The sequence below is a fragment of the Callospermophilus lateralis genome, chromosome 7 (genome assembly GCF_048772815.1).
Source record: "Callospermophilus lateralis isolate mCalLat2 chromosome 7, mCalLat2.hap1, whole genome shotgun sequence".
In the NCBI taxonomy this organism is placed as follows: domain Eukaryota; kingdom Metazoa; phylum Chordata; class Mammalia; order Rodentia; family Sciuridae; genus Callospermophilus; species Callospermophilus lateralis.
Genome location: NC_135311.1, coordinates 94,077,252 through 94,092,480, shown reverse-complemented (window position 1 = coordinate 94,092,480; position 15,229 = coordinate 94,077,252). Strand labels below are relative to the sequence as shown.

The window sequence follows — 15,229 nt, the reverse complement described above, 5'->3', positions numbered from 1 at the left end:
GATTTTGTAGAATTATTGTATATTTTTCAGGTGATAGTATTGCATTTTTTATGAAAGCAAATGTCCTTATTCTTAAGAAAACTATGATGAATATTTAGGTATGAAGGTTCTTATAATTTTCTTTCTAATGGTTCAAAAAGGGGAAAAACAGTACTAGCAGGAAATGGGAGGAGACAGGTAAGAAGATACAAAGTAACAGATACAGAGGATGAATAAGTCTAGAGATTCAATGTACAATAATATGAGGGCTACAATTAATACCATTATACTATGTATGAGATCCCTACTAAATGAGATTTTAATCCTTCCTGCCACAAGACAAAACAAGAAAGGATAAAAATGTGAGATCATGGATATGTTAATTTGCTTCATTATAGTAAACTTTTTGAAATATATATGTATGTGTGTATGTGTGTGTGTGTATCCCATAGTATGTTGTATACCTTCAATATACAAAATAAAATTTATTTAAAAAAATAAGTCAAAAAAAAAAATGCCATTGGGATTTTGATTGGCATTGCATTAAACCTATAGAGAACTTTTGGTAATATCGCCATTTTGATGATGTTAGTTCTGCCTATCCATGAAGAGGGTATATTTTTCCATCTTCTAAGATCTTCTTCTATTTCTCTCTTTAGGGTTCTGTAGTTTTCATTGTATAAGTCTTTCACCTCTTTTGTTAGGTTGATTCCCAAGTATTTTATTTTTTTTGAGGATATTGTGAATGGAGTGGTTGTCCTCATTTCCATTTCAGAGGATTTGTCACTGATATACAGGAATGCCTTTGATTTATGCGTGTTGATTTTATATCCTGCCACTTTGCTGAATTCATTTATTAGCTCTAATAGTTTCTTTGTAGACCCTTTTGGGTCTGCTAGGTATAGAATCATGTCATCTGCGAATAGTGATAATTTAAGTTCTTCTTTTCCTTTTTTTATGCCTTTAATTTCTTTCGTCTGTCTAATTGCTCTGGCCAGTGTTTCGAGAACTATGTTGAACAAAAGTGGTGAGAGAGGGCATCCCTGTCTTGTTCCAGATTTTAGAGGGAATGCCTTCAATTTTTCTCCATTCAGAATGATGCTAGTCTGAGGCTTAGCATAGATTGCTTTTACAATGTTGAGGTAAGTTCCTGTTATCCCTAGTTTTTCTAGAGTTTTGAACATAAAGGGATGCTGTACTTTGTCGAACGCTTTTTCTGCATGTATTGAGATGATCATATGGTTCTTATTTTTAAGTCTATTGATGTGGTGAATAACATTTATTGATTTCCGTATATTGAACCATCCTTGCATCCCAGGGATGAATCCTACTTGATCATTGTGCACAATTTTTTTGATATGTTTTTGAATCTGATTCGCCAGAATTTTATTGAGGATTTTTGCATCTAGGTTCATTAGAGATATTGGTCTGTAGTTTTTTTTCTTTGAAGTGTCTTTGTCTGGTTTAGGAATCAGGGTGATGTTGGCCTCATAGAATGAATTTGGAAGTTCTCCCTCTTTTTCTATTTCCTGAAATAGCTTGAAAAGCATTGGTATTAGTTCCTCTTTAAAGGTTTTGTAAAACTCTGCTGTATACCCATCCGGTCCTGGGCTTTTCTTAGTTGGTAGTCTTTTGATGGTTTCTTCTATTTCCTCAATTGATATTGGTCTGTTTAGGTTGTCTATATCCTCCTGACTCAATCTGGGCAGATCATATGACATAAGAAATTTATCGATGCCTTCATTATCTTCTACTTTATTGGAGTATAAGGATTCAAAATAATTTCTGATAATCTTCTGTATTTCTGAAGTGTCTGTTGTGATATTGCCTTTTTCATCCTGTATGCTAGTAATTTGAGTTCTCTCTCCTCTTCGTTAGCATGGCTAAGGGTCTGTCGATTTTATTTATTTTTTCAAAGAACCAACTTTTAGTTTTGTCAATTTTTTCAATTGTTTCTTTTGTTTCGATTTCATTAATTTCAGCTCTGATTTTAATTATTTCTTGCCTTCTACTTCTTTTGCTGTTGTTTTGCTCTTCTTTTTCTAGGATTTTGAGATGAAGTATGAGATCATTTATTTGTTGGTTTATGAATAGATTTTTATCTCACTGAAATGGTCACCTTTGGAATCTCTGTGACAAGAGGCAAATCATCCAGTTGAGGGAAGAATCAAGGGAAGTGGAATTTGATCAAGTGAATATGATGAAGTCTGATTTCCTGCAAGTGTTTTCAGAGTAACCACTGTTCCTGTCTATGCCTTTAGGAACTCTATGGAAAAGTTCTATTTAACCTTGTTTCTAATCTATCAGTTTCATTTGTTTTCCTTCTCCCCCACCCCTGTCCCTCCCTCCCTCCCTCCCTTCCTATCCCTCCGTTGTGTCTTCATGCCCTTTTTTCCTTCCTTCATGGTTTTTGGTGGTTGTTTTGTCTTTATTTTTGGTACTGGGGATTGAACCCAGTGTGCTTCACCATTAAGCTACATCTTTAGTCCTTTTTACTTTTTATTTTGAGTCAGGGTTCCACCAAATTGCTGAGGCTGGCCTCAAAACCAAGATCTTCCTGAATCAGCCTCCCTGAGTAACTGAAATTAGAGCTGTGCACCACCATGCCTGTTTCCTACATGTTTTTTAAGTTACTGAGAGAAAGGGGATAAAAGTCTCCAATTGTGATTATGGAGTTGTCAATTTCTCCTGTTCTGGCCCTTTGTTTAATATATTTTGAGGCTATATTATTGGTCACATACAAATTTAGAATTGTTAGTCCTTCCTGTTGCTTTGAATCATTTTATAATTATTATGTCCCTCTATTTCTAATAATTTCTTGCATTTATATTGTTTTTGTGCTTTGTTGTCAACAATTTGAATCCTGTAGGATTTAAAATTTCTTGCATTTATTTAATAGTCACCTTACCCTTTCTGATGCCCTTTATTCCTTTCTTTATTATGCTGCTTTTTTCTCAGATCATTTTGCTTCTCTCTGAAGACCTTTCATTATTATTTCTTTTTTTCTTCATTATTATTTCTTTTAGTGCTTTTTGCTGGTGAAAAATTCTGGTTTTGCTTGTTTGACTATATCTTTATTTTGCTTTCATTAAAATATTGAAACAATTGCAAATGTACAGAAAAGTTGAAAATGTAAAACAAATAATTCTTTACTGTACTATTTGAGAGTTAGTTAATACCTGATGTCCAGTTATCTATCAAAATCAGGAAAGTCACATAGTACATTTCTACCCCTCAAAAACTATACAAGCTTCACCACATATCCTGGTAATGCTCTATGTAGCAAAATAATCCAGTTCAGAATATGTTGCATTTATATATCTTGAGTCTCCTTTAATCTAGATCAGTTTCTTTTCTTTCTTGACTTTTATCTGACCTTGATTTTTTTCTGAGAAAACAGGACACTTTTTAAAAAAATAGGACACTTGAAAATTTTGTAGATTGTCTCCTTGGTTTGGGTTTATCTGATATTTTTCTCATGAATTTCAGATTCTACATTTTTTGTGTATCAGAGAGGAATGCTGTGTTCTTCTCATTGCATTCCTTGATTGGCACTTGATTTTGATTTGTCTTTTTATTGGTGAAGTTAACTTTAATCCCTTGATTAAGGTGATTTCTACCAAGTTCCAGTCAACTTTCAGTGTATTTAGTAGACAGACAGACTCCCTGAGTCCTGGATTGGATGACTCCTTTGCCCAGGCAAAAGCCCATCTAGTGGCTTAGAATGAATTATATGGGGAGGAAAGGGAAGAGGAGAGCCTACTTTTAGTATTCATTATTGGATCTAGAGTGTCTTCCAAAGGCTCATGTGTGAATGGTTGGTCCCCAGTGCAGCAGTGTTCAGAAGTGGGACTTTTAGGAAGTAATTGGATCACGAGCTCTAACCTTATCAATGGATTAATCTATGGATGGATTCATAGTTGAAGGGACTATTATGAGGTGATGGAAACTGTAAGAGGTAAAACCTAGTTGAAGGGAATGTATCCTTGGGGACTGTAGCTTGTTCCTAGTTTCTTCCTTCCCCATCCCTCCCACTCCCTCCCTGTCTGCTTCCTGGCCACCATAAGGTGAGCAGCTCTTTTCCACCACACCCTCTCTACTGCGATGCTGTGCCTTCCCACAGGCCTAGAGCAGTGGAACCAGCCAACCATAGACTGAAACTTCTGGAATCAAAAAGTCATTCCTTCTCTTAGTTGAATTTCTCAGGTGTTTTGTCATAGCAGTCACTGACTAACAGTATTGCGGGATATTTTCACTAGATTTAGAGTTCCATGTTGGCAATTGTTTTCTTTCAGTACCTTAAAGATATTTTTTCCATTGTCTTCTTTCTTCTATCATTTCTTAATCTATTTCATCTCTTTCAGATTTTTACTTTTCGAGGCTTACTTGTCTTGATAGCTCTCAGATGCTTATCAACAATCATTTATCTACCTCTTTCTAATGGTTGTTCTTGGTGGTAGGGTTAACTCTATCTTGACCTGCCTAATAAATATATTTATAAAAATACTTGTTTAGGTATTTTCTTTAAGCTATAATATGAGACTATTAAATAAAAAGACCCATTTCTAAATTATAATATAAAAATTAGTTCTATTTCTATATTTTATTAGAATTTTACTTCATGAGAACTATTTATAGAAAGGGATATGTATATTTTATTCTATATACATACAAATAAAATTTGACATTAAAGTGAATTATAAAAGTACTAAAGTAAAATAAAACAAATGAGCAGAATTCGATTATTGTATAAAACTTATACAACTGATGTATTTCTGGATGTTCATCTCCCAAACTGAATTGATCCCCTTTCTCCATCTTGCACTTCTTGTCTGATTCATCAGCAAATTCTATCATCTTACCTTCAAAATACATTACTATATCTTCCTTGGGATTACTGCAATAGCTTCCTTATTGCCCCTGCGCTACCCACAGTCTGTTATCAACACAGCCACCAGAACAACTCTGTTTAGAATGTAACTAAGATTGCATTAATAATTTTTATTCAGAATCTTACAGTAGCTTTCCAATTCATTCAGAATAAAAGTCCATACCCTTATAAATTCTTAAGGGATTAAGGGAATCTAAATGGAATTTTTTCCCCCACCCCATTAACTCTTTGACCTTATCTCCTATGACTCTCCTTCCAGCTCCCAGGTTCAGACACACTAGTCTCCTTGGAAATGATAGGTGTCCTCTGTTTCTAGGAATGTGTTTCCTTCCTACAGACATTCACTTCTTTCAGGTTTTAGTCAAGGGACACCTTCCTAGTCCTCCCCGGCCATCCTTTGTATATTTGTAGTTAACCTTCTTCCTTGTTTTGTTTTTCTCTTTAACACACATTACTATCATTCATTTAAATGTACACAAAAACACATATATACATGTGTGTATATATTTTACTATATCATATATGCATACATTCTGTTATTTCACTGAAATGTAATCTTAACTAAGGCAAGAATTATTATTATTTTTAAAAATCTATCTATTGTGTCCCAGGCTTCTTTACTTGAGAACAAAGTAATGAGTGAAATGGAATTAAAATCAAAACACCATTAAACTTTACTTTCCCTCCAGCCAGTTCCCCCAAATGCCCTGTCCCCATCTTAGTGGTTTTTTTTTTCTTTTTTTAGATTTTTTTGTGTAGATGTACAGCATGCCTTTATTTTATTATTTTGTTTATTTATGCAGTGCTAAGGATTGAACCCAGTGCCTCATACATGTTAGGCAAGTGCTCTGCCACTAAGCTATAGCCTGGCCCTCCAATCCCTTTCTTTTTGATTAAAGAACTTAATCCTACGGACTCTGGATTCTCTTTCCCCGTCTTCTCTCCTTTCTTCTACCCAGATTCCTGGGAAGGGCAGGTGCCTCTGTTTTAAAGTATACACATTTTAAAAAGTAAAATTGCAGTAAAAGGCTCATGTTGAAAATCAGGAGTACCTTGCCATGTTATTCCCTACTCCAGAGGGTACCTCTTCAGAGATAGTCTATAATTTCTTAATTAATCCACTTTTGATATTGTTAGTATCCTCTTATAGTACTTGCAGGGATTTAGCTCTCTTTTTATATCCCTTCTCTTCATTTCTCCTTCCAGCCAGACTCCCAAGTATAGTTATAGCACAGACTCTAAATTGCTATTCACTGTTCACATCATGCCATAGTAATGTTACTGATTACATTAATTAGTTCACTAATCACGTAATATATTATGATTGAAGTTTTTTCCCTAATCTTCATTTTTCTTGGACTTAGCACTAACCTTTCCCCTTTTTTAATCTTTAAGTTTTCTCTGTACATATTTATTTTTTCCTAAACATCCAATCTTATACAAATACCTAACAGTAACTTATAACTAAGTACAAATGTAGGAGAATCATATCTTTTTGCCTTCCTTTCTTTCTTTTCTGGTGACTGACTTCTTACTGTTTCTCTTCACTCCAGTCTTAATTGCTCTGTAGGTCTGGTACAGAATTGCAAGTTTGGAACTACCTTATGCTACTTTCTAGTCCTATATTGGATCTCCTGTCTTCTTATCTTTTAGTTTATTCCTTCTTTTGCAAAAGCATACCTCTAGTACCTTCCTAAGAAAAGGATGTGGCTGCAGATATAGCTCAGTAGTAGAGCACTTGCCTAGCTTGTGGCAAGGTCCTGGTTCAGTCTCCAACATCACACACACACACACACACACAGAAGAAAGGCATGAATTCCTCTTTTGTTTTCTTTATTCTTTCTTTCTGCAGCTCTTATTACACAATTGTTGGCCCTTCTCAATTGCTTTTCTAATTTTTCCCTATCTTCATATTTTTGTACTAGGAAATTTTCTCAACTCTTCTATTGTTCCTAAATTTCAGTTATAAATATATATTTTTAGGTGTTATTTGTACTTTTATATTATTCCTTTTTCATAGTATTCTTTTTTGAGGATGTATTTTCTCATTTCCCTGAGGAAAATAATTATAGTAATTTTTTAGTTTTCTTCTTCTTCTTCTTCTTTTTTTTTTTTGTTATGTTTCCTTCTAGATCATTACTTTTTTTTTTTTTTTTTTGTTGCTGCTGTTTTTGCTTTTTCTTAGAACCTTCTGGTTTTCCACTAGCTGCTTTTCTCATTAAATACTGGTGATCTTCTGGGTCTTTTTATATTCAAGAGTGGGGCACTAAGAAGCTGAGTATTAGCTCTGTGTGTTTGGACATGGCTTTTTAGCTGGTGACTTTAATACTAGGGTGATTATGTAGTGAGCTTGCCTTTTAATTGGGTCACCCCCACAGATGAATAAGTAGTGGTCTCTTCTCTCTCTCTCTGTGTGTGTGTGTGTGTGTGTGTGTGTGTGTGTGTATTGCATTCTCAGAGAGAAGCTCTGCCATCTCCTGTTTGTGGAATTTGTTACCTCTTGGATCTCCAGGAACAGAAAGTGAAGGATGCTTAGGGCCCTGCGGTTTAGTTTTTTAGACTGATGCTTATTCTTTACCTTCTGGAGTCATCACTGTGCCTAGTGTACTAAAGCCTATATCTTTTTTCAGTTTTCCCAAAGAATAAATCTTTATTTTCCTAGATGATGGATGGCTCAAGGGGAGTAAAGAAGAATATTGATTACAAGGTAGGACCTGGAAAGTTTTTAATTACTTTCCTTGTTTTCATCTATATATTCATCTTTGCTATCCATGATGTCTTTCACCTTTTTGCATTGTTCCTCTCCAAGTTCTGTGAGATGAACTTGTTTACTTTCCATAGATAACCTAACACAACTCCTTCCCCACTCACAAACTTATAGTTCCTATGCTCTGTGGTCTTGTAAATGATGTAGATAGTTTTTTTTTTTTTAATCTCATATCCCCTTCTCTTTTTAAAGCCTGTATCAAATAAGATATTCTTTTTCAGTGATAAGCATATTACCTAAAAGTGCTGATGTTTGGGACCAGAAAGTTGCAAATAAAAATGTATTAGGAAATTACTCATTTATTTCTAGAATGGATGTCAGCGCAGGAAAAAAAGTACATATATTTTCTAGCTACAGAAAAAAAATTATATTTTAGCCATTAAATCCTAGGGATCTTAAGAGATTTTTCGATCTAAAGCTAATATTTTTTGAGTCCTCACCTTAGGTCAAGTACTGTTCTAAGTACATTATACACACACTTATGTACTTTAACTCAGTCTATACAAACCATCTGTGGTATGTACTGTTACATCCATTTTACAGATAAATAATTTTACATTTCAAAAGGTTTAGTATTACAAAGATCACAACCAATACATGGTAGTGCTCAGATTCAGACCTCAAGCAGTAACTCATATGTTTTATAGTCTCTTAAATATACATTAACCCATAATACAGACAGTTTACTAATCTTTATTGCAATTTAGTCATGAATTAAGGATGTTATTTGAAAGTCATTTCAAATTTTTAGACAGACCCTTTTGTTAAAAAAAAAAAATCTTTCTTATACTGGGTTGGAATCAACCTCTATGTGACTTTTACTAGGTAGTCTCATAGAGAAAGAGAGTAAATTTGCCTCCTCTTCTAGGGTAAACATTCTCATTTGCTCCAGTGAAACATGATTTTCCATGCCCACCATCACTTATTTTGGTAAATGTCTTTTTTTTTTAAAAGAGAGAGAGAGAGAGAGAGAGAGAGAGAGAGAATTTTTTAATATTTATATTTCAGTTTTCGATGGACACAACATCTTTATTTTATTTATATGTGGTGCTGAGGATTGAACCCAGCGCCCCGTGTATACCAGGCGAGCACGTTAATGCTTGAGCCACATCCCCAGCCCAAATGTCTTTTTTTTAATGTAAATTTTAAAATTTTTATTTATTTTTTTAAATTTTTTTTAGTTGGATACAATATCTGTATTTATTTTAATGTGTGCTGAGGATCGAACCCAGGGCCTTGCATGTGCTAGGGGAGCACTCAACTGCTGAGCCACAACCCCAGCCCAAATCTTTTAAAATTTATATATGACAGCTGAATGTATTACAATTCTTATTACATATATAGAGTACAACTTTTCATATCTCTGGTTGTTTACATAGTATATTCACACCAATTTGTGTCGTCATACATGTATTTTGGATAACAATGGTCATCACATTCCACCATCATTTATAACCCTATGTCCCCTATGTCCCCTCCCTTCCCCATCAATCCCTTTGCCCTATCTAGAGTTCGTATATAGAGTTCATCTATTCCTCCCATGCTCCCTATTTCTATTCCACTATGAATTAGCCTCCTTATATCAAAGAAAACATTCAGCATTTGGTTTTTTGGAATTGGTAACTTCACTTAGCATTATCTTCTCTAACTCCATTCATTTACCTGCAAATGCCATGGTTTTATTTCTCTTTTATTGCTGAGTAATATTCCATTGTGTATATATGCCACATTTTTTTAATCCATTCATCTATTGAAGGGCATTGTTGGTTCCACAGTTTAGCTATTGTGAATTGTGATGCTATAAACATGGATGTGAATTGTGTTGCTATAAACATGGATGTGACTGTGTCCCTGTAGTATGCTTTTTTTTAAGTCCTTTGGGAATAGACCAAGGAGAGGGATAGCTGGGTCAAATGGTGGTTCCATTTCCAATTTTCCAAGAAATCTCCGTTCTGCTTTCCATATTGGCTGCACCAATTTGCTGTCCCACCAACAGTGTTTGAGTGTATCTTTTTCCCCACATCCTCGCCAACACTTATTGTTGTTTGTATGCATAATAGCTGCCATTCTGACTGGAGTGAGATGAAATCTTAGAGTGGTTTTGATTTGCTTTTCTCTAATTGCTAATGATGATGAACATTTTTTCATATATTTATTAATTGATTGTACATCATCTTCTGAGAAGTGTCTTTTCAGGTCTTTGGCCCATTTATTGATTGGGTTTTTTGTTTTTGTTTTCTTTTTGGTGTGTAGCTTTTTGAGTTCTGTATATACCCTAGTGATTAGTGCTCATCTTGATGTGTGAGGGGACAAGATCTGCTCCCAAGATGTAGGCTCTCTATTCACCTCACAGATTGTTTCTTTTACTGAGAAGAAGCTTTTTAGTTTGAGTCCATCCAATTTATTGATTCTTGATTTTAATTATTGCATCAAAGGAGTTGTATTAAGGAAGTTGGGGCCTAATCCCACATGATGGAGATTAAGGCCTACTTTTTCTTCTATTAGACACAGGATCTCTGGTTGTATTCTTAAGTCCTTGATCCATATTGAGTTAAGTTTGTGTATAGTGAGAGATAAAGGTTTAATTTCATTTTGTTGCATATGGATTTCCAGTTTTCCCAGCACCATTTGTTGAAGAGGCTATCTTTTCACCAATGCATATTCTTGGCACCTTTGTCTAATATAAGATAATTGTAATTTTGTGGGTTAGTTCTGTGTACTCTATTCTGTACCAATGGGCTATCACTCTGTTTTGGTGCCAAAACCATGCTGTTTTTGTTACACTTGCTCTGTAGTTAAGGTCTGGTATAGTGATGCCACCTGCTTCATTCTTCCTGTTAAGGATTGCTTTAGCTATTCTGGGTCTCTAATTTTTCCAGATGAATTTCATAATTGCTTTTTCTATTTCTATGAGGAATGTCATTGGGATTTTGATTGGAATTACATTAAATCTGTATATTGCTTTTGGAAGTATGGTTATTTTGATAATATTAATTCTGCCTATCTAAGAGCAAGGTAGATCTTTCCATATTCTTCTTTTTTGTTTTGAGGGGGGGGAAGGAGGGAGGGAGGGAGGGGGAGGGAATGAGAATGAATCTTTTTTTTGTAGATGGACACAATACAATGCCTTTATTTTTTATGTGGTGCTGAGAATCGAACCCGGGTCCTGCCCGTGCTAGGTGAGCACTCTACCGCTGAGCCACAACCTCAGCCCAATCTTTCCATCTTCTAAGGTCTTCCTTGATTTCTTTCTTTAGTGTTCTGTAATGTTCATTATATAGATCTTTCACCTGTTTTGTTAAGTTGATTCCCAAGTATTTTATTTATTTTTTTTGAGGCTATTGAGAATGGGATAGTTTTCCTCATTTCCCTTTCTGAGGATTTGTCACTGATATACAGAAATGCCTTTGATTGATTGGTGTTGATTTTATATCCTGCTACCTTGCTGAATTCATTTACTAGTTCTAGAAGTTTTCTTGTGGAACTTTTAGGGTCTTGTAGGTATAGAATCATATCTTCAGCAAATAGTGCCAATTTGAGTTCTTCTTTTCCTATGTGTATCCCTTTAATTTCTTTCATCTATCTGATTGCTCTAGCCAGTGTTTCAAGAACTCTGTTAAATAGAAGTGGTGAAAGGGGGCATCCCTGTCTTGTTCCAGTTTTTAGAGGGAATACCTTCAATTTTTCTCCATTGAAGACTTAGCATAGATAGCCTTTATGGTATTAAGACATATTCCTATTATCCCAAGTTTTTCTAGTGTTTTAAACATAAAGGGGTGCTATATTTTGTCAAATGTCATATGATTCTTATCTTTAAGTCTGTTGATGTGATGAATTACATTTATTGATTTCCGTATCTTGAACCAACTTTGCATCCCTGGGATGAATCCCACTTGATCATGATGCATGATCTTTTTCATATGTTTTTGTATGCAATTTTCCAGAATTTTATTGAAAATTTTTGCATCTATGTTCATTAGAGATATTGGTCTGATGTTTTCTTTTTCTTTTTTTTTAATGTATTTTTGCCTGGTTTTGGAATCAGGGTAATTGGCCTCATAGAATAAGTTTGGAAGTGCTGCCTCCTCTTCTATTTCCTGAAATAAATTGGAGAGTAATGGTATTTGTTCTTCTTTAAAGGTCTTGTAGAACTCCACTGTGTATCTATCTGGACTTGGACTTTTCTTTGTTAGTAGACTTTTGATGGCATCTGCTATTTTCATCACTTGAAATTGATCTGCTTAAATTGTGTATATCATTCTGATTCAATTTGGGCAAATTATGACTGTAGAAATTTGTTGATGCCTTTGATATTTTCTATTTTTATTGGAGTATAAGTTTTCAAAATAATTTCTAATTATCTTCTGTATTTCTGTAGTGTCGGTTGTGATATTTCTTTTTTCATCACTACGTTAGTGATTTGAGTTTTCTCTCTCCTTTGTTAGTGTGGCTAAGGGTCTGTCAATTTTATTTATTTATTTCAAAGAACCAACTTTTTGTTCTGTCAATATTTTCAATTGTTTCTTTTGTTTCCATTTCATTGATTTCAGCTCTGATTTTAATTATTTCCTGTCTTCTGCTGCTTTTGGTATTGATTTGTTCTTATTTTTCTAGGGCTTTGAGATGTAATGTTAAGTCATTTATTTGTTGACTTTTTCTTCTTTTAAGGAATGAACTCCATGCAATAAACTTTCCTCTTAGAACTGCTTTCATAGTGTCCCAGAGATTTCGATATGTTGTATCTGTGTTCTCATTCACCTCTAAAAACTTTTTAATTTCTCCTTGATGTCTTCTGTAACCAATTGTTAATTCAGTAGCATATTATTTAGTCTCCAGGTGTTGGAGTGGATTTTATTTCTTATTTTATCATTGATTCTAATTTAATTCCATTATGATCTGATAGAATGCAGGGTAGTATCTCTACTTTTTTATATTTTCTAAGAGTTGCTTTGTGGCATAGTTTATGGTCTATTTTAGAGAAGGATCCATGTGCTTCTGAGAAGAAAGTATATTCTCTCATTGAAGATTGGAATATCCTGTATATGTCAGTTAAGTCTAAGGTATTGATTGTATTATTGAGTTCAATAGTTTCTTTGGTGAGCTTTTGTTTGGAAGATCTATCTAGTGATAAAAGAGGTGTGTTAAAGTTACCCAAAAGTATTGTGTTGTGGTCTGTTTGACTCTTGAACTTGAGAAGAGTTTGTTTGATGAACATAGCTGCTGCATTGTTTGGGGCATATATATTTATAACTGTTCAGTCTTGTTGGTGTATGGTTCCCTTGGACAGTTTGTAATGTCCTTCTTTATTCTTTTTGATTGACTTTAGTTGGAAGTCTACTTTATTTGATAGATATGAGGATGGATGCTACCTGCTTACTTCGCAGTCCATGTTAGTGGGTTGGATTTTTCCTAACCCTTCACCTTCAGTCTGTAGATGTCTTTTCCTATGAGATGAGTCTCTTGCAGGCAGCATATTGTTGGTTTGTTTTTGTTGTTGTTGTTGTTGTTGTTTTTTGACCCAATCTGTTAGTCTATGTCTTTTGATTGGTGAGTTTAGCCCATTAATATTCAGGGTTATTATTGAGACATGATTTGTATTCCCAGCCAGTTTTGTGTATTTTTGGTATTTAACATGACTTAGTTTCTCTCTGATTAGATTTTCCTTTAGTATAATCCCTCCTCTGCTGATTTTCATCATTGTTTTTTGTTTCCTCCTCTGGAATATTTTGCTGAGGATGTTCTGTGGTGCATGCTTTCTAGTTGTAAATTCTTGTAACTTTTGTTTATCATGGAAGGTTTTTATTTCATCATCAAATCTAAAGCTTATTTTTGCTAGATATAAGATTCTTGGTTGCATCCATTTTTTTTCAGAGCTTCCTATGTGTTGTTCAACAATCTCTTGGCTTTGAGGGTCTGGGTTGAAAAATCTGCTGAGATACGAATTGGTCTCCCCCTGTATGTGATATGATTCCTTTCTCTTGGGGCTTTTAAGATTCTATTCTTATTCTGTATGCTAGGCATTTTCATTGTAATGTGCCTTGGTGTAGATCTATTGTAATTTTGTACATTTGGTGTAAGCCTCTTGTATTTGGTTTTCCAAATCATGCTTGGGAAATTTTCTGATATTATCTCATTAAAGAGATTGTGCAAACCTTTGGTTTGAAACTCTGTGCCTTCCTCTATCCCAATAACTCTTAGATTTGATCTTTTGATGCTGTCCCATAATTCTTGGATGTTCTGTTCATGGTTTCTATCTTCACTGTGTGATCAACTTCATTTTCCAGATTGTATACTTTGTCTTCATTATCTGACAGTTCTTTCTTCTAAGTGATCTAGTCTGTTGGTTATGCTTTCTGTTGAGTTTTTAATTTGATTTATTGTATCCTTCATTTCAAGGATTTCTGTGTTTTTTTTTTCAGGTATTCTCTCTCTCTCTTGAAGTAATCTTTTGCTACCTGTACTTGCTCTCTTATCTCATTGTTTGAATGATCAATTTTTGCTTGTATTTGCTCATTAAGGTCATTCTTTAATTCACAGATCATTTTAATTATGAACCTTCTGAACCTCCTTCTCTGACATTTCATCAACTTCGCTGCCCATAGGTTCTGTTACTATAGTGTTCTGGTTTGTTTGGGGTCACTTTCCTCCCTTGTTTTTTCATGTTGTCTATGTATCTTCCTTTCTTGCAGTGTGAATCTGAGATATTACAGTTTCTTCCCTACATTCTTGTAGTACCCGTGCAGATTGCCTGTACCTCACCTTGATGTTGGGCTTCCAGACACTGCTGGTGTCCCTCAATGGATGCTATTGCATCCTGTGTCTGGGACCTGCATAAATTGGAGTGGGTATATCCAGGCCTCTGAGGTTGACCTCCAGGTGTAGTCTACTGGTAGGAAGGGGTAGTCCTGAGCCAAAGGCTAGGCTCCGGCAGCATATGTCCTGCCAGGGGAGTGGTGAACCGGGCTTACTGAGATTCTGGATCCCATGTTGGCTGGTGTGCACGGTCTCTTTTTAAAAATGTCTTTTTGAAGTTACTGTGTTTCAGGCTTATATTCATGATTGTTTCCTAGAGGTCCTCCTTTTAGTTCTGTTCTCCAAGTAAAATATGAAGGATAATTTTCTTTCAGAAATCTCTCATTTCTTTTCAAATCTTCAGAGGCATATTGTTGTATTGGGAAGACACGAAATAGACATTAAAGATAAATGACTGTACAAGAGTAATAAATGCCAGAAGACTTATATTATGATAATAATGGCAATAATAATGATAAAGACAACACATTAGATGCCAGGCAATCCTTTAAATATTTTACATATATTAACTGAAATAATCTACACAACAACTCAGATAGATACTATCATTACTGACATTTTATAGCTAAGGAAAATGAGACAGTCTGGTTAAGTAACTTGCCCAGGGTCACACAATTAATAATTATCAACCAGGTTTTGAACTGAAATTGTCCAGTTTCATAGTTTGTGCTAATAATCCATACACTGTACTAGATGAATCTGCAGGACTTTGGAGAAGGAAGTGATCACTGAAGACTGACATAGTTGTCAATGGCACTTGGGCTGGAACTTTAAGGACT

General features: G+C 34.7%; 1 protein-coding gene across 6 annotated transcripts in view; it reads left to right on the top strand.

Annotated features, from left to right (window-relative positions):
• Atg4c (autophagy related 4C cysteine peptidase) overlaps positions 1-15,229 on the top strand; it is a 114,063-nt gene that overhangs the window by 91,169 nt on the left and 7,665 nt on the right. For 5 of the 6 annotated variants that reach the window (XM_076862335.1, XM_076862332.1, XM_076862334.1 and 2 more), the window contains one exon: positions 7,533-7,577. The exons of the other annotated variant lie outside the window; for it this stretch is intronic. In XM_076862335.1, coding sequence (XP_076718450.1) covers positions 7,533-7,577 — 45 coding nt within the window. The remainder of the gene's footprint in view (positions 1-7,532; positions 7,578-15,229) is intronic. 6 annotated transcript variants of the gene reach the window in all.